The 18,742-nt window shown below is 44.2% G+C and overlaps 1 protein-coding gene across 2 annotated transcripts in view; it reads left to right on the forward strand.

Moving 5' to 3' along the window:
* Positions 1 to 18,742, forward strand: part of CAMSAP2 (calmodulin regulated spectrin associated protein family member 2) — a 119,015-nt gene that overhangs the window by 63,684 nt on the left and 36,589 nt on the right. Inside the window, exons 4-7 of one of the 2 annotated variants that reach the window (XM_073642894.1) lie at positions 3,209 to 3,292; positions 8,660 to 8,692; positions 13,725 to 13,866; positions 18,118 to 18,257. In XM_073642894.1, coding sequence (XP_073498995.1) covers positions 3,209 to 3,292; positions 8,660 to 8,692; positions 13,725 to 13,866; positions 18,118 to 18,257 — 399 coding nt within the window. The remainder of the gene's footprint in view (positions 1 to 3,208; positions 3,293 to 8,659; positions 8,693 to 13,724; positions 13,867 to 18,117; positions 18,258 to 18,742) is intronic. The other variant, XM_073642896.1, reaches the window with a different exon arrangement.

The raw sequence follows: 18,742 nt of genomic DNA on the forward strand, positions 1-18,742 counted from the left end.
AATGCTGAGCTGTGTATAACCCTGCCCACACCACTGATTGGCAGCTTTCTGTGCATAAGCAGTGGTGGGGGCGGGGTTACACAGAGCAGGAGGACTACAAAATCTGCTGACGGATTCACTTTAAAAGGGTTGTCCACTACTGGGACAACCCCTACTCAATTACAGTATTCCCCACCTAAATTAAAAATGTCTTACACGCTCCTCTTGTGCCGGGTCTCCTAGGGCTTGCGTAACGTTATGTCATGTCAGCCCTGCAGCCAATCATCGGCCGCACTTCACTCTCACTTCTGGCCAGTTTCATCCAATAGAAGTGATAGTGAAGCTGCCGCTGATTAGCTACTGAGCTGACGCGACATAAAAGTGTCACCTGAGCCCCAGCGCACACAGCACAGGAACGGTGTCTGCATCGGAGGCGAGTACAGGCAGTTTTTATTTTACATAGAGAGATTGAGTAGGTCCCGTAGTGGACAACCCCTTTAATGTTGCCTTTCTTTGCAGCATGTCTTCAGTATCCTCAAACTTATTTCAAAGTGATTATCCGGTGCCGCTCACTTCTGCATCGGAGCGGCGCTGTGCCTATGGTGTTATGCCACCGCAGACCTGCCAAGGCACGTGCACGATCGCCAGTGATCAGTGTGTCCTGATCATTATAGGACCTGTGCGTTATACCGGCTGATTGTGCACAAATCTAAGCTGGTGTGTGGTTGTATCCTCACCACACCGCTCCTCTCTGATCGGGAGCGAGCGGTGGCGCTAACCCCTGTAATGCTCCTGAATTGGAGTAATGCTGTACTTTGGCACCCGGATCAGATATTTATAGCGAGGGTAAGCCTGTTATTCCTGGACAGCTTGTAATAACACAGACTTTACTCTACAGACGTAAATCCTCTTTGTGTTAGTGTGCTGTCCAGCTGTCAACAATCAGATGTTGGTTATAACTAGTCATAAAGGAGAACTGTATCCAAATATAGGAGCTGTGGACATGTTCACGCAGCAGCCATTTATTGACTTACTGTCTCTTCCTTATCCTCTAGGCCAGTGTGTTAAAGGGAATCTGTCACCAGGTTCTTGCTGTATAATTTGACCGCAACATAATGTAGGGGCAGCGACCCGGATTCCAGTGATATATCACTTACAATAAATATTTTATCAGCAGGAGATAACCACTACAGGACTAGATATCTTGTGCCTCCTAGTCCCGCCTTGCCCTCAGCACTGATTAGCAGCTCTCTGTCACTACACAATGTACACAGAAAGCTGTGATGTGTGTGGGTTATACACAGCGCAACGACTGAGCTCTGCTAGATCTGCAGCAGACAAAACTGTGACTCTATCATAATGGCTGCACCCAGTAAACTAAGTGATACGTTGTTATAATTAGGGTCTCTGTCCCTACATCATGCTGCTGTCAGATTACATAATAAAAACCTCATGATAGAATCCCTTTTTAAATGAATTGTCATCCAAAAATGTTTTCCCAAAAATTGAAAAAATATAAAGAATTAAGGTTTTAATAAAAAAAAAGTTTTTTTTTAATGGTATAAAATATGAAAAATAATTGTAAAAGTTTTAGATATTTTCAACTATTAACCACAAGCAGCTGCTAAAATTTACCATGAAAACCTAGTGCCCTGCTAGTTCGCATTGCGACTGCTGTAAAAGTGGGCGGGATCTACTTATGTTTGATGTCACTTCCCCCTCCCCCTTCTGGATGTTAGCAAAAGAATAAGAGAGGATGACATTTAGGATCACAGTGCAGGGACATTGTGTTGGTGACATGTGGACCCAGTCACCGAGGACGGCCGGCAACACCAATTCTATTAGTTGTCACTGTGCTGCTCACTACATCACACGTGATAGTTAGATACACAGCTGAGTGGACAGTACCACACAGAAGATTAGATACTGACTGTATAACACATGATAGGGTTAGATATACAGCCTGTATAACACATGATAGGGTTAGATATACTGACTGTCTAACACATGATAGGGTTAGGTATACAGACTGTATAACACATGATAGGGTTAGGTATTCAGACTGTATAACACATGATAGGCTTAGATATACAGACTGTATAACACATGATGGGGTTAGATATACAGACTGTATAACACATGATGGGGTTAGATATACAGACTGTATAACACATGATGGGGTTAGATATACAGACTGTATAACACATGATGGGGTTAGATATACAGACTGTATAACACATGATGGGGTTAGATATACAGACTGTATAACACATGATGGGGTTAGATATACAGACTGTATAACACATGATAGGGTTAGGTATTCAGACTGTATAACACATGATAGGGTTAGATATACAGACTGTATAACACATGATAGGGTTAGGTATTCAGACTGTATAACACATGATAGGGTTAGATATACAGACTGTCTAACACATGATAGGGTTAGATATACAGACTGTATAACACATGATAGGGTTAGATATACTGACTAACACATGATAGGGTTAGGTATTCAGACTGTAGAACACATGATAGGGTTAGATATACAGCCTGTATAACACATGATAGGGTTAGGTATACAGCCTGTATAACACATGATAGGCTTAGATATACAGCCTGTATAACACATGATAGGCTTAGATATACAGCCTGTATAACACATGATGGGGTTAGATATACAGCCTGTATAACACATGATGGGGTTAGATATACAGACTGTATAACACATGATGGGGTTAGATATACAGACTGTATAACACATGATGGGGTTAGATATACAGACTGTATAACACATGATGGGGTTAGATATACAGACTGTATAACACATGATGGGGTTAGATATACAGACTGTATAACACATGATGGGGTTAGATATACAGACTGTATAACACATGATGGGGTTAGATATACAGACTGTATAACACATGATGGGGTTAGATACACAACGGAGTGGACAGTACCGCACATAGTCACTATAAAGCTGTGTTCACTGAATCCCGGCTGTTGGAAAGTTCCTTGAAGCAGGACATTTCATTCCTCTTTGCTTGGAAATCATGATGACGATAATAAGGAAAATCTTTTTATTTTGGGGTGATGCTGATGTAATATGTCAGACTTTACTATAGCAGTATATATGTGTTTTTTTCCAACATTCAGTTGGCTGTATTTTTTTGTTATGAAGCGTTTACTTACCTTATTCCTTTATTATCCGTCTTAAATATTTCAGGTAAATGGACACTTGAAAGGAATTCTTGAGCAGGAACAGCGAGTGAAAGAACAGCAGAACATGGATCCGAACGCTTCACAGAAGGTATGTCCGTACAGGTGACGGGGGAGCAAACCTCGAGTCTTGTATGATAACATCTGCTAATAATGAGGGCGCAGTCAGACGGCCGGAGATCAGAATGCATGCACGGACTGGCCGGCGGCTCTCCCGAGCATGACAGCTTCATGTATTTCTGTACAGCTGTCCCGCTTGGGTCCGGAGAGCCGCCAGCCAGTCCACGCTCCCCATTCCTATCTCGGGCTGATTTAGAAAGCCATCTAACTGCACCCTGAGAGTGCTGACTCCAATCCCCAGCCCTGGTAAGCACGCCATGGATCAGCCAACAAGCAAGCAAAACACTTGTCCATCAGCCGATCGAATCGTTTATGCCGGAAAGAAAATAATCTTTTTCTACAGCACATCACCCCTTATAAACAGGATGTGCTGCTGACAATATGCCTGCTGTGTGGGGACCGAGCGATTATTCTGCCCCCACACAGTATGTACTGGCCTGTGTGAACTGGGTCATTAAACGAGCACTGATCTACTTGTATACAGTTGATCCACTCATGTGATGGGCAGAAATCTGCATCCACCCACCACTGATTAACATGTCTATTAATGCAGTGTCAGGAGAAAGCTGCAGATCAGCAGAAATACAAGGGCTCCAGCAATGCAGATGATAAACTGTCTGTAACCCACCCAGTGCTGGAGTCGGGGTCTCGGTCACCACTGTATGCAGCCCGAGTGATAGACTCACTGTCTATCTGAATCATTATTAGGATGGCTGTAACGAGGCCGAGCTGCCTTTATTCCTCGAAGGCTATTTAATAGTGTAAATGTTGACCAGTCACAACTAAGAGTGATGGGGGTTTGGCATGAACCATCTTTCCCCCTCTTGTCATTACTGTCGGCAGCACATCGCTGTCTACACCAAGGGGAGGTAATGTGCTGCCAACCAACGGAAATTTCTGGGCCTACATAAAAAGTTAAAAAGTACCTTCATCAGACATACAAGTGCTCCTATAGACGTTCATGTGGCTGATCATTAGCTCCTGTAAAATGGCCTTAAAGGGGTTTTCTGGTTTCAGAAAAACAGTGCAACCCCTCATAGTTTTTTTTTTTTTAAATCAAACTTTGCTTTTCTCCCCCTCCCTAGGTCTAATCCTCAGTTTCTGCCTCTGCTCTTCGTGTCTGTTATTGTCTGACACCACTTCGACAGCGCTGCAGCCAGTCAGTGAGCTCCGCGGTTCTGCCCGAGCTGCTCAGAGATGCTGAGCTTGATGATTGGCTGCAGTGCTGTTGACATAACATCAGAATTTCAGTAGTCTGTGTCTGCTGATGGGTCTGCGTGGCTTTGGGACTGATATGCATTACATTCAATTCTATAGCCTGGAGTTAAATTGTGGGCTGTTTTCCGCTGTAGTGTAGCTTCTCTTGTTTCCTGCGGGGTTGGGGGAGATTCAGTTAACATTGCCACTATCACAGAATTTCTCTCCATGTTCTGGTGGAGCCCCAGCCTTACCAGGTCTGCAGAGTCGCAGTTGTAATCTTATGTTACATCAGTAGAAGCATAATCAACAGACTCTGCCTGCTATTCTAAGTGCAGAGTAAAGAAGAGATCTAGGAGTATAAAACAATTTTTATTAATCAGTCAATAAAAACAGTACACAAGTAATAAAAATCCAAGGTAATGGGACCGACTCCTGAGCTATGGATCAGAAAATATTAAATAGGCTCAAGGTTAGCGTATAGCCTAGTATCATATAACTAGTAAACAACAATAATCCCTAAATATTATCCCTAAATAGCATCAATAATGGTAGTCTGTATAATATAATATAATATATATTTTCAGTATGGTCTAGAGTGGGCTACTAACAGGCCCTACATAAAGATCCCATATACAATACATAACCACCTATATAACCATCGTAAGGGAAGTATAGGAGAGAGATGCCTGGAAACCTATTAATGTACAGGAAGATCAATGATCCAAGGCAGGAAGCCGTCCCTTTCACCCCGACGCGCGTTTCACCCGCTTGCTTCTTCCGGGGGATTCCCCAGCTATATGATACTATTGTTGTTTACTGGTTATATAATAATGGCTATACTCTAACCTTGAGCCTATTTCATATTTTGCGATCCATAGCTCAGGAGTCAGTCCCCTCACTGGGCACTCTGTTTTTTAACCTTGGATTTTTATTGCTTGTCTACTGTTTTTATTGATTGATTAATAAAAATTTGTTTTATATTCATGGGTATCTTCTTTACTCTGCACTTAGAATAGCAGGCAGAGTCTGTTGATTATGTTATTGTTTGAAGTGCCATATTATTTATATACAAGTGCTTCTCACTAAATTAGAATATCATCAAAAAGTTTATTTATTTCAATTCTTCAATACAAAAGGTGAAACTCGTATATTATATAAAGTCATTACAAACAGAGTGATCTATTTCAAGTGTTTATTTCTGTTAATGTTGATTATGGCTTACAGCCAATGAAAACACAAAAGTCATTATCTCAGTAAATTAGAATAATTAACAAAAAACACCTGCAAAGGCTTCCGATGCGCTTAAAAAGGCCCTTTAGTCTGTTTCAGTAGGCTCCACAATCATGGGGAAGACTGCTGACTTGACAGATGTCCAGAAGGCAGTCAGTGACACGCTCCATCCACAAGGAGGGTAAGCCACAAAAGGTCATTGCTAAAGAAACTGGATGGAAAGTTGAGTGGTAGGAAAAAGTGTGGTAGAAAAAGGTGCGCAAGCAATCGGGATAACCGCAGCCTTGAAAGGATTGTTAAGAAAAGGCCATTCTAAAATTTGAGGGAGATTCACAACGAGTGGACTGCTGCTGGAGTCATTGCTTCAAGAGCCACCACACACAGACGTATCCAGGACATGGGCTACAAGTGTGACATTCCTTGTGTCAAGCAACTCGTGACCAATAGACCTCGCCAGAAGCGTCTTACCTGGGCCAAGGAGAAAAAGACCTGGACTGATGCTCAGTGGTCCAAGGTGTTGTTTTCAGATGAAAGTAAATTTTGCATTTCATTTGGAAATCAAGGTCCCAGAGTCTGGAGGAAGAGTGGAGAGGCCACAATCCAAGCTGCTTGAGGTCTAGTGTGAAGTTTCCACAATCAGTGATGGTTTGGGGAGCCATGTCATCTGCTGGTGTAGGTCCACTGTGTTTTATCAAGACCAAAGTCAGCGCAGCCGTCTACCAGGAAATTTTAGAGCACTTCATGCTTCCCTCTGCCGACAAGATTTTTGGAGATGGAAATTTCATTCTCCAGCAGGACTTGGCACCTGTCCACACTGCCAAGAGTACCAATACCTGGTGTAAAAACAACAGTATCATAGTGCTTGATTGGCAGCAAACTCGCCTGACCTTAACCCCATAGAGAATCTATGGGGTATTGTCAAGAGGAAGAGGAGAGACACCAGACTCAACAATGGAGACGAGCTGAAGGCTGCTATCATAGCAACCTGGGCTTCCATAACACCTCAGCAGTGCCACAGGCTGATCGCCTCCATGCCACGCTGCATTGATGCAGTAATTGATGCAGAAGGAGCACCGACCAAGTATTGAGTGTATTTACTGAACATACATTTCAGTAGGACAACATTTCGGATTTTAAAAACATTTTTCAAGCTGTTATAAAGTATTCTAATTTACTGAGATAAATTACTTTTGTGTTTTGATTGGCTGTAAGCCATAATCATCAACATTAACAGAAATAAACACTTGAAATAGATCACTCTGTTTGTAATGACTCTATATAATATACACTGCTCAAAAAATAAAGGGAACACTCAAATAACACATCCTAGATCGGAATGAATGAAATATTCTCATTGAATACTTTGTTCTGTACAAAGTTGAATGTGCTGACAACAAAATCACACAAAAATCATCAATGGAAATCAAATTTATTAACCAATGGAGGCCTGGATTTGGAGTCACCCCCCAAAATTAAAGAGGAAAAACACACTACAGGCTGATCCAACTTTGATGTAATGTCCTTAAAACAAGTCAAAATGAGGCTCAGTATTGTGTGTGGCCTCCACGTGCCTGTATGACCTCCTTTCAATTCCTGGGCATGCTCCTGATGAGGTTGCGGATGGTCTCCTGTGGGATCTCCTCCCAGACCTGGGCTAAAGCATCCGCCAACTCCTGGACAGTGTGTGGTGCAACGTGACGGTGGTGGATGGAGCGAGACATAATGTCCCAGATGTGCTCAATCGGATTCAGGTCTGGGGAACGGGCGGGCCAGTCCATAGCTTCAATGCCTTCATCTTGCAGGAACTGCTGACACACACCAGCCACATGCTTTCATCTGTGAAGAGCACAGGGCGCCAGTGGCGACTTTGCCAATCCTTGTGTTCTGTGGCAATTGCCAAGCGTCCTGCACGGTGTTGGGCTGTGAGCACAACCCCCATCTGTGGACGTCGGGCCCTCATACCACCCTCATGGAGTCGGTTTCTAACCGTTTGTGCAGACACATGCACATTTGTGGCCTGCTGGAGGTAATTTTGCAGGGCTCTGGCAGTGCTCCTCCTGTTACTCCTTGCACAAAGGCGGAGGTAGCGGTCCTGCTGCTGGGTTGTTGCTCTCCTACGGCCCCCTCCACGTCTCCTGGTGTACAGGCTTGTCTGCTGGTAGCGCCTCCAGCCTCTCGAAACTATGCTGACAGACACAGCAAACCTTCTTGCCACAGCTCGCATTTATGTGCCATCCTGGATGAGCTGCACTACCTGAACAACTTCTGTGGATTGTAGAGTCCTTTTCATGCTACCATGCGTGTGAAAGCATAACCAACATTCAAAAGTGACCAAAACATCAGCCAGAAAGCATTGGTACTGAGATGTGGTCTGTGGTCCCCACCTGCAGAACCACTCCTTTATTGGGTGTGTCTTGATAATTGCCAATAATTTCCATCTAGTGTCTATTCCATTTGCACAACAGCATGTGAAATTGATTGTCAATCAGTGTTGCTTCCTAAGTGGACAGTTTGATTTCACAGAAGTTTGATCTACTTGGAGTTATATTCTGTTGTTTAAGTGTTCCCTTTATTTTTTTGAGCAGTGTATGAGTTTCAGTTTTTGTATTGAAGAACTTACATAAATTAAATTTTTGATATTCTAATTTAGTGAGAAGCACTTGTAAATTCTTTCTTGATGCTAAATCAGTAGAAGCATGCAGCATTACAGGTTACAGCATTTATGATGCACATGTGATGCCGCCATATTATTTTGGCAGGGTTTTCATGTAGCGGTATTACTCAGCCACCAGTGTTACTTTCTTTATTTGGCTATGGCTGCTTCATGACGCTAAATCTGATTCATTCTTTCTCTGTTTGCTTTTTCCTTCCCTTGCTTTCTCTGTATATCCCGTTGTTTCCTATGAAGTCTTCTTCCAAATGGTTTTGGAAACTGGTCCCTGTAAGTGACGCTCAGCTTCTGATATGTGGTGTGTCTGTGGCTTGTCCTCCATATCATCCTCAGCTTCTGATCTGATCTGTGGTGTGTCTGTTGCTTGTCCTCCATATCATCCTCAGCTTCTGATCTGTGGTGTGTCTGTTGCTTGTCCTCCATATCATCCTCAGCTTCTGATCTGTGGTGTGGCTGTGGCTTGTCCTCCATATCATCCTCCGCTTCTGATCTGTGGTATGTTAGTGGCTTGTCCTCCATATCATCCTCAGCTTCTGATCTGTGGTGTGTCTGTGGCTTGTCCTCCATATCATCCTCCGCTTCTGATCTGTGGTGTGTCTGTGGCTTGTCCTCCATATCATCCTCAGCTTCTGATCTGTGGTGTGTCTGTGGCTTGTCCTCCATATCATCCTCAGCTTCTGATCTGTGGTGTGTCTGTTGCTTGTCCTCCATATCATCCTCAGCTTCTGATCTGTGGTGTGTCTGCGGCTTGTCCTCCATATCACCCTCAGCTTCTGATCTGTGGTGTGTTAGTGGCTTGTCCGCCATATCCTCAGCTTCTGATCTGTGGTGTCTGTTGCTTGTCCTCCATATCATCCTCCGCTTCTGATCTGTGGAGTGGCTGTGGCTTGTCCTCCATATCATCCTCCGCTTCTGATCTGTGGTGTGTCTGTGGCTTGTTCTCCATATCATCTTCCGCTTCTGATCTGTGGTGTGTCTGTTGCTTGTCCTCCATATCATCCTCAGCTTCTGATCTGTGGTGTGTCTGTGGCTTGTTCTCCATATCATCCTCAGCTTCTGATCTGTGGTGTGTCTGTGGCTTGTTCTCCATATCATCCTCCGCTTCTGATCTGTGGTGTGTCTGTTGCTTGTCCTCCATATCATCCTCAGCTTCTGATCTGTGGTGTGGCTGTGGCTTGTTCTCCATATCATCCTCAGCTTCTGATCTGTGGTGTGGCTGTGGCTTGTTCTCCATATCATCCTCAGCTTCTGATCTGTGATGTGTTAGTGGCTTGTCCTCCATATCATCCTCAGCTTCTGATCTGTGGTGTGTCTGTGGCTTGTTCTCCATATCATCCTCCGCTTCTGTTCTGTGGTGTGTCTGCTGCTTGTCCTCCATATCATCCTCCGCTTCTGATCTGTGGTGTGGCTGTGGCTTGTCCTCCATATCATCCTCCGCTTCTGATCTGTGGTGTGTCTGTTGCTTGTCCTCCATATCACCCTCAGCTTCTCATCTGTGGTGTGGCTGTGGCTTGTCCTCCATATCATCCTCAGCTTCTGTTCTGTGGTGTGTGTGTGGCTTGTCCTCCATATCATCCTCCGCTTCTGATCTGATCTGTGGTGTGTCTGTTGCTTGTCCTCCATATCATCCTCCGCTTCTGATCTGTGGTGTGGCTGTGGCTTGTCCTCCATATCATCCTCAGCTTCTGATCTGTGGTGTGTCTATGGCTTGTCCTCCATATCATCCTCAGCTTCTGATCTGTGGTGTGGCTGTGGCTTGTCCTCCATATCATCCTCAGCTTCTGATCTGTGGTGTGTCTGTGGCTTGTCCTCCATATCATCCTCAGCTTCTGATCTGTGGTGTGTCTGTGGCTTGTCCTCCATATCATCCTCAGCTTCTGATCTGTGGTGTGACTGTGGCTTGTCCTCCATATCATCCTCAGCTTCTGATCTGTGGTGTGGCTGTGGCTTGTCCTCCATATCATCCTCAGCTTCTGATCTGTGGTGTGGCTGTGGCTTGTCCTCCATATCATCCTCAGCTTCTGATCTGTGGTGTGGCTGTGGCTTGTCCTCCATATCATCCTCAGCTTCTGATCTGTGGTGTGGCTGTGGCTTGTCCTCCATATCATCCTCCGCTTCTGATCTGTGGTGTGGCTGTGGCTTGTCCTCCATATCATCCTCAGCTTCTGATCTGTAGTGTGGCTGTGGCTTGTCCTCCATATCATCCTCCGCTTCTGATCTGTGGTGTGTCTGTGGCTTGTCCTCCATATCATCCTCAGCTTCTGATCTGTGGTGTGTCTGTGGCTTGTCCTCCATATCATCCTCAGCTTCTGATCTGTGGTGTGTCTGTGGCTTGTCCTCCATATCATCCTCAGCTTCTGATCTGTGGTGTGTCTGTGGCTTGTCCTCCATATCATCCTCAGCTTCTGATCTGTGGTGTGTCTGTGGCTTGTCCTCCATATCATCCTCAGCTTCTGATCTGTGGTATGTTAGTGGCTTGTCCTCCATATCATCCTCAGCTTCTGATCTGTGGTGTGTCTGTGGCTTGTCCTCCATATCATCCTCAGCTTCTGATCTGTGGTGTGTCTGTGGCTTGTCCTCCATATCATCCTCAGCTTCTGATCTGTGGTGTGTCTGTGGCTTGTCCTCCATATCATCCTCAGCTTCTGATCTGTGGTGTGGCTGTGGCTTGTCCTCCATATCATCCTCAGCTTCTGATCTGTGGTGTGTCTGTTGCTTGTCCTCCATATCATCCTCAGCTTCTGATCTGTGGTGTGTCTGTGGCTTGTCCTCCATATCATCCTCAGCTTCTGATCTGTGGTGTGTCTGTGGCTTGTCCTCCATATCATCCTCCGCTTCTGATCTGTAGTGTGGCTGTGGCTTGTCCTCCATATCATCCTCCGCTTCTGATCTGTGGTGTGTCTGTGGCTTGTCCTCCATATCATCCTCAGCTTCTGATCTGTGGTGTGTCTGTGGCTTGTCCTCCATATCATCCTCAGCTTCTGATCTGTGGTGTGTCTGTGGCTTGTCCTCCATATCATCCTCAGCTTCTGATCTGTGGTGTGTCTGTGGCTTGTCCTCCATATCATCCTCAGCTTCTGATCTGTGGTATGTTAGTGGCTTGTCCTCCATATCATCCTCAGCTTCTGATCTGTGGTGTGTCTGTGGCTTGTCCTCCATATCATCCTCAGCTTCTGATCTGTGGTGTGTCTGTGGCTTGTCCTCCATATCATCCTCAGCTTCTGATCTGTGGTGTGTCTGTGGCTTGTCCTCCATATCATCCTCAGCTTCTGATCTGTGGTGTGGCTGTGGCTTGTCCTCCATATCATCCTCAGCTTCTGATCTGTGGTGTGGCTGTGGCTTGTCCTCCATATCATCCTCAGCTTCTGATCTGTGGTGTGTCTGTTGCTTGTCCTCCATATCATCCTCAGCTTCTGATCTGTGGTGTGTCTGTGGCTTGTCCTCCATATCATCCTCCGCTTCTGATCTGTGGTGTCTCTGGCTTGTCCTCCATATCATGCTCTCTTCTCATCTGCCTTCCTTGTACAATCCTTGTATTCCAGATTCATTTTGTGTAAAGCAATGGCCATTCATTGAGCGTGGCTGCATGTCATGCCCCACTGTGGGATTCCCACCCAAAATAGAAACTGTGTATTAGGAAATCCACAGTCAGGGCCTGTTCACATGGGAACATTTATTCCTATTTCTAGTGTACTGTTAGGCCCCAATTTACCCTCCGTAGGCCATAATGGTGTCCTGGCATAGGCCATATGGGTATTGTGCTGCCACCTTCTTTTGACGTTATTAGTAAATTTCTACAGTTTTGTGAATAGAACATAAAATGACAAATGACTGTCTTATATGGAGGTGATCTAGATACCATGGACACCGCTCTCAACACTAGGGCTATATTCACAATCAGCATTTTTTCTACAGCCAAAACCTGCTCTCTTGGCAGTAAAAATGCTGCAATCAAAACATATATTTTGCAGCGTTTTTTGGTTTGGATTACAAGTGCTTTGTCTATAGTATATGTTTAAGATCATTAGTATCGTTCACCAAAAATGCTGCAAAACAGTTTGTTGCCTTTTTTTGCAGCATTTTTTTCACTTTCTCATTGCTTTTTATGGGTTAAAAAAAAGCTGCCAAGACTCTGAAAGAATTGATATGCTGCAGATTGCAAATATGCTCAAATTCAATCAGAAAATAAATAAAAAACAAACGTGGCAATGCATGACCTTTCTGAAATCTCATAGCTTTTGCTGTTACTGTAAAATGCAGCTTTGAATTTGCATATAAAAAGCTGAAAAAAAAACCGCTGCATGTGAACATAGCCATGCTCAAGATGGACTGACACGGAGAGAGGAGGAAATGCAGAACAAGCGAGTGACTGGATAACATATAATATATATATATATATATATATAACGGGAATTAGGGCGGAGCTCTTTGAACTTTGAGCACCAACTGCCATCTCAGTAATGGGAAAATCTGTATTCACTAAAGACAGATTTTAGCCACTAATCAAGAAATGTGAGCGAGAATAATCAGTACAGGAGGAGAAAGAACCAAGTTTTTTATTTTTATATGTCCTATTAATTTACGGGGAACAAAAATTTAAAATGACAGTTACTCTTTAAAGGTTTTTTTCTAGAAGTCTTTACCAGGAGCAGTTTGTTAAAAAAAAACAACAACTCACTTTTCTCACTTTCTTCAGGTCTGACACGAAGTCTGCTTCTGCTCCCGGTGTCTGCTATTGTCTGCAGTGCTGTCATCCCATCGACATCGCTGCAGCACTGAGTGACTCGTGCCATATATATGGGTAGAGCCTTTGAGCTCAGTTATTAACTGCAGCATTGTCAATATGGCATCAGCGCTGCAGACAATGACAGACACCGGGAGCAGTGATGGACCCGGGAAGAGTGAGTAAAGAACCATTGGACAGGTTTTGAAAACAAACTGCACCTGGAGAAAGGGTTTTTTTGGAAACCCCTTTCACGGTTCTGATTTTACATTTGACATATACACTGAGAGAATCTCCAAAAGACCCGCTGATTGTAAGCGCCCGATGCGTGGAACGGAATACTGTGCAGGCACACCTAGCCCATAGGCTCCCATGTTAATTTAATGTATAGCAAATGGTGCAGACATTTAGCAGGTCCATGAAATATTCATTCACTAGAATTGTCTTCCCTTTCTTGTGGTTCTTGTTCCATTCATGTCTGAATCTTGGATGCTGTGATCCATATAAATCTGTCACGTGTAGCTAGAACGTCATTCACTTCCAGCCTCTCTGATTGTCTCCTTGTCTGTCCCTTACCAGGCCAGGTACCGGAAGGAGCAGAATCTGTACAAGCAGCTGCCATGTATACCACTTATGGAGAACATCTTGAAAGATGGCACTGATGGATGTGCCATTGCTGCCCTCATCCACTTTTACTGCCCAGATGTGGTGAGATTGGAAGGTAGGTTCAAAGACTCGTATAGATTTTGGAGAATTCCTTCTTAATTTCCTGTTATATCGAAAGTATTCTCCCTCTAAGGTAAAAGATGACCCATGCATCACTAGGATAACTTGCTGATCGTCAGAAGCCCGACAGCCGAAAACCCACCTTTAAATTGAAGGAGCCATAGCAAGTGCTGTACAGGAGAAATAGAAAATGGATCCCTATGTCTTAATCTTTCAGTATTACTGCAGTTTGCCTTTAAGATCGTGTTCAGGATAATCTGACAGCAGATTTTTGCTATGTAATCTGAGGACCGGATGAGGTAGGGGTTAAAACACTGAATTCAGCGTTGTCACTTATTAGGCTGTGTGCTGTTGTTCACTTGCAATTAAGGTTTTATCACTGTCCAGACCACAGCTCACGTAACTGTTAGACCGACCACACCCCCTGCTCCGATAAGCAGCTCACTGTCAATAGACCATGTACATAGCTGCCCCCGCCCATACCATGCTTTCTATTTGAGCTTTGCTGCACCGAGTAAACTAAGTGATACATCATTGGAATCAGGGTCTCTTTTCCTACATTATGCTGCTCTCAGATAAGATAGCAAAAACCTGCTGATAGATGTGCTTTAACACTTGTTCACAATAATCTTTCAATGTAAACAGGCTGCCTATCATCTGATGAACGCTTATCCATCAGATGAAAATGACCTTTTATGCTGCACAAAGGATCATTGTTCTGAGCAGCACATCATCCTGCATAAACAGGACCGCCAACAACAATGGCAGTCTATGCTCACAGTACGATCTATTACAGATCGTTCTGTGCTCCTCATTTACCATGATCTGCCTGTGTAAGCAGTCTATTACACAACTCTCAGTCAGTACATTTTTACCAATCAGTGGTCCTTTTTGTGCCGCAGGTCAGTGGGTGTAAACTGACTTTAAAGGCGTTTCCCACGAACAAAGTACATTTTAATTAGTAGATCTTGGAATAAAAATAATAAGTTCCACAATTGTATGTGTTTAAAAATGTTCCTGTGCTGACATAATCTTATAAATGTGCCCCTGCTGTGTACTGTGTATCGGCTGTGTCCAACTGTGCAGAGCTGCTCCAATTTGTGTGTGGCACATAAAACAGCACCTGGCCAGGGAAAGGGAAGCATAAGTCACTTATGATTTATGAGTTTACAGATAGCACAGCAGGGGCTTGCAGCTGCTGCTTTCTGAGGTAACACATTTCCCTGCCTGTTTTATCACAGGAGTGTTTCTGCGAGCTCATGTGAGCTCATAATTAATCAAGGCAATGACGTATAACCTCTATGGCCGCTGGAAATTCTAATTCATTTATGATTAGCTCAGAGGGCTGGAGACACAGCAGAAACACTCACTCCTGTGTTACCGCAGACAGGGAAATGTTACATAATGCAGGAAAATTTGTTACCTCAGAAAGCTGCACCTGTAAGCCCTTGCTGTTTCTTCTGTATACTCCCTTATCATAAGTGACTTATTCTTCTCCCCTCCCCAGGAGCTGTGACGCGTTCAGACCATAAACTGGAGCAGCTCTATGTGCTGAGACACAGCCATTACACAGTACACAGCAGGGGCACATTTATAAGATTATCTCAGCACAGGAACATTTTTTAACACATCCAATTGTGGAACTTAATTTTTTCGAAGATCTATTGATTAAAGTGTACTTTGCTCGTGTCGACCCATTTTAACTCGTAGGTGTAATCCCATCAGCATACCATAACATTCCAGGGTGGAATTCCCTCCAAACATGCTAAAATTCTTTATCTGCACCTCCACATTATCTGGTTGTTTTACGTGTATCCATCTTGTCTCCATCTAACCTTGATTTAGTATGTGCTAGCCCAGTCATGTAACTGATAATTGCCCCAGGCTTCATAGTCTCTCACAGCTATGTGATCCCAGGGAAGTGTCACGTATTGGAGGAGGTTCCAACATGCTGCCGCCTTGTGTGAAATATCACTTCCGAGGACAGCAAATTATAACATGGAGCTGACCTGCCATCAAAGCCAGAGTGGGTGTAGAGCGGTCGCCCCTAGCTCAGCAAGTCATTGCCTCTTTACAGGATATGTGATAAGTTACTGATTGCTGGGGAACCACCTCCGATCCTCTTAATGGGGCTTTAAAGTTCCCCCTTTTGAATGCAGTTGTGGCCGCACCCCTGGATAGGTGACGGAGAATTGGTCGCCTTGATGTTCTGCTCTTGTGTCCTTAATTTACTGGGTGAAACAGGTAGCACATTACAGAAAACTAATGTTGTCAGAGCTTTCTTGGATAATTCCCCCCCCCCCCAAGTTCTCAAAATAAGGAAAGATCCCTTCGATTTATACAGCCTATTTTATCTTGTGCAGAACAGAGTGAATGTGAAGATTTGCCCAGGGGGACACAGTATATTTTGTGCAAACAAAGCTCAACATGTACAAAGATCACAGGTCATGTCAGCCGTTTCATACTTGGGACCATATTATTTGAAGATTAGACGCCTATAAGCTCGGACAACAGAAACACGGAGCAGTAGATTACAGACCAAGGGCATATTCACATGTCCATGTCAGTGTATCTGGGTTAGGTCTTTTCTGATGGTGTGAGATAGTGGTGTGCTTAAAGCGGTTCTGCCAGCTATATATTGATAGGATAAGGGATATGATTTATTGGTCGCCTGGGGTCCAACACTTCAGTACTCGGCAATTTCTGGCAGTCTCATAGAGAAGGAATAGTGCCGATGTGCGCTTGCTTGACCTCCGCTCCATTCTGATGGTGCTCTGCGGAGCCATGTTCTCTGGGCCGGTGAGAGTCCCGATGGTGGGTACCCTGGGGATCAAGAAGTTATCTCATACCCTGTTGAAAGAAGATAACTTATATATGTGGTACTTCCTTTTTTACCACTAGCCATGGTGGTCCAGGGCACTGGAAAGGTGAACTCCACAAGCCCTGGTGGTCTAGAGCAATGTATGGCTTTAACATTTGCTTTCTTGGTGGAAAAGTAATTGCCTGGTGGCTTAGCTCCAGTAGTATGTCTTGTCTATACGTTCATTATTGTCTGCTTTCCTTTGTTTCATAGTCAGTATACGGTCCACAATGCATGGAGACTGTTGAGTTTGGGTTAGTAGACCACGGCCGGTGTGCACCTCATGGTCCAGAACATGGATGTGGGAACCCAGCCTTATACTGATGTGTGAACAGCCCTGAAGCACTTCGAGCAGTCACTGATTCCCACAGTGTAGAGTCTGGAGGCAAAACTACACCTCACCTATATTATCCTGTGTCATATTACAATAACCCACTGGCGCCCTCCTTCTTACAAACCTTAGATCAGACTTCCCTCTGGCTGTAAGGCAATTGCCTGTAATAGGAGAATGCCAATACCCCGTAGTAAAGAGAGAGAGGATAATCTTGTATATCTCATCCACGTGCTGCAGTGTTTTCCATAGTAATGTAACAGATTTGATCACTTTTCAGGGCAGCAGAAGTGGAATCCAGGATGAATCCAGTGTTCATAGTGCAGACTGTCCTAAAACAGTTGATTTCCACCCATGGTAGACAGGAACATTTCTAGTAATGCCTATAATAGAGGCTTTATTCTTAAATGATCTCCCTAAATTAATCTGTCAGCAGATTGTTATCTGAGAGCACCATGATCTGGGGCAGAGATCCTGATTCCAGTGATGTCACTTACTAGGCTGCGTGCTGCTGTTTCAATAAAATCAGTGTTTCATCAGCAGGAGATAATCAGTACAGGACTAGCTGCCTCGTGCTAGTCAACTGCTCTGTCAATAATCTCACCCCATCACTGATTAGCAGCTTTCTGCCTATGAACAGTGTACACAAAGGTGCCAATCAGTGGTGTGGACGGGGTTATACACAGCTCACCAGTCAGAGAACTGCTGAACCTGCAGCATATAAATCAGCGATTGTATCATGATGACAGCATGCAGATCAGCAAATGATACATTACTAGAATCAGGGTCTTTGCGCCTACATCATGCTGCTCTCAGGTTACATAGCAAAATTGTGGAGACACTATTAATGGGAATCTATTACTTACATGGCGATTCAGAAAAGATTGATAAGAAAAAAATACATCCGTTATTGATATTCTACTTGGGATATTGGGTATTCTTGTATGATGTCACATCCAGCTGTATCAGGGCCCTGCAGGGTCTGTAACAGTCGCCACCTGTTCATTACATTTTATAGAATTAATCTTTTTATTTTCTTTTTTTCAATATTCTAGATATCTGCTTCAAGGAGTCGATGTCCCTGGCTGACAGCCTGTATAACCTTCAGCTAATTCAGGACTTCTGCCAGGAGTATCTGAACGGGTGCTGCCACTTTAGCTTGGAAGATATGCTGTACGCATCCTCCTCCACCAAGGTCTGTACCTGGTGTGTGCCGGAGCCTGTGAGCTTATTGATGAGATCTATTGATTGCCCTGGGAGTTTGGATATGGCCCAGGGGTTTTCCTCCCTCTGCCATACATGGTCAAAAGCAACCTTTACATGTAAGGTGTTACCTGACGTGCTCCCACCAACCACGGTGCCCAGCACCTGGGACTGGCCAGGGTGACAAAGTGGGAGCCCAGGACCACGACTCCAGGAGGACCCCTATGTGACCCTTCAAGTCCTATTAGAAAAAAGCATTTACCATTAGAATGTAAATGTTGCCGCAATGACTGAACACGGACCTGTGACGTTAGAGCTTATCTGTCACCAGAATTCACACAGTACGAACTGCACACATCAGTAAATAGATCTTGGACCTGACAAGGCTGACGACTACATCAGAAGGGATACATGATCCTGATAATGGTTGGGAACGTTAAAAAATAATTATACCTCCATTCTGACACTTGCTAAGCA

This window comes from Phyllobates terribilis, unplaced genomic scaffold, assembly GCF_046119375.1.
Source record: "Phyllobates terribilis strain yellow unplaced genomic scaffold, ASM4611937v1 Scaffold_8__6_contigs__length_399053987, whole genome shotgun sequence".
NCBI classification, from domain to species: Eukaryota; Metazoa; Chordata; class Amphibia; order Anura; family Dendrobatidae; genus Phyllobates; species Phyllobates terribilis.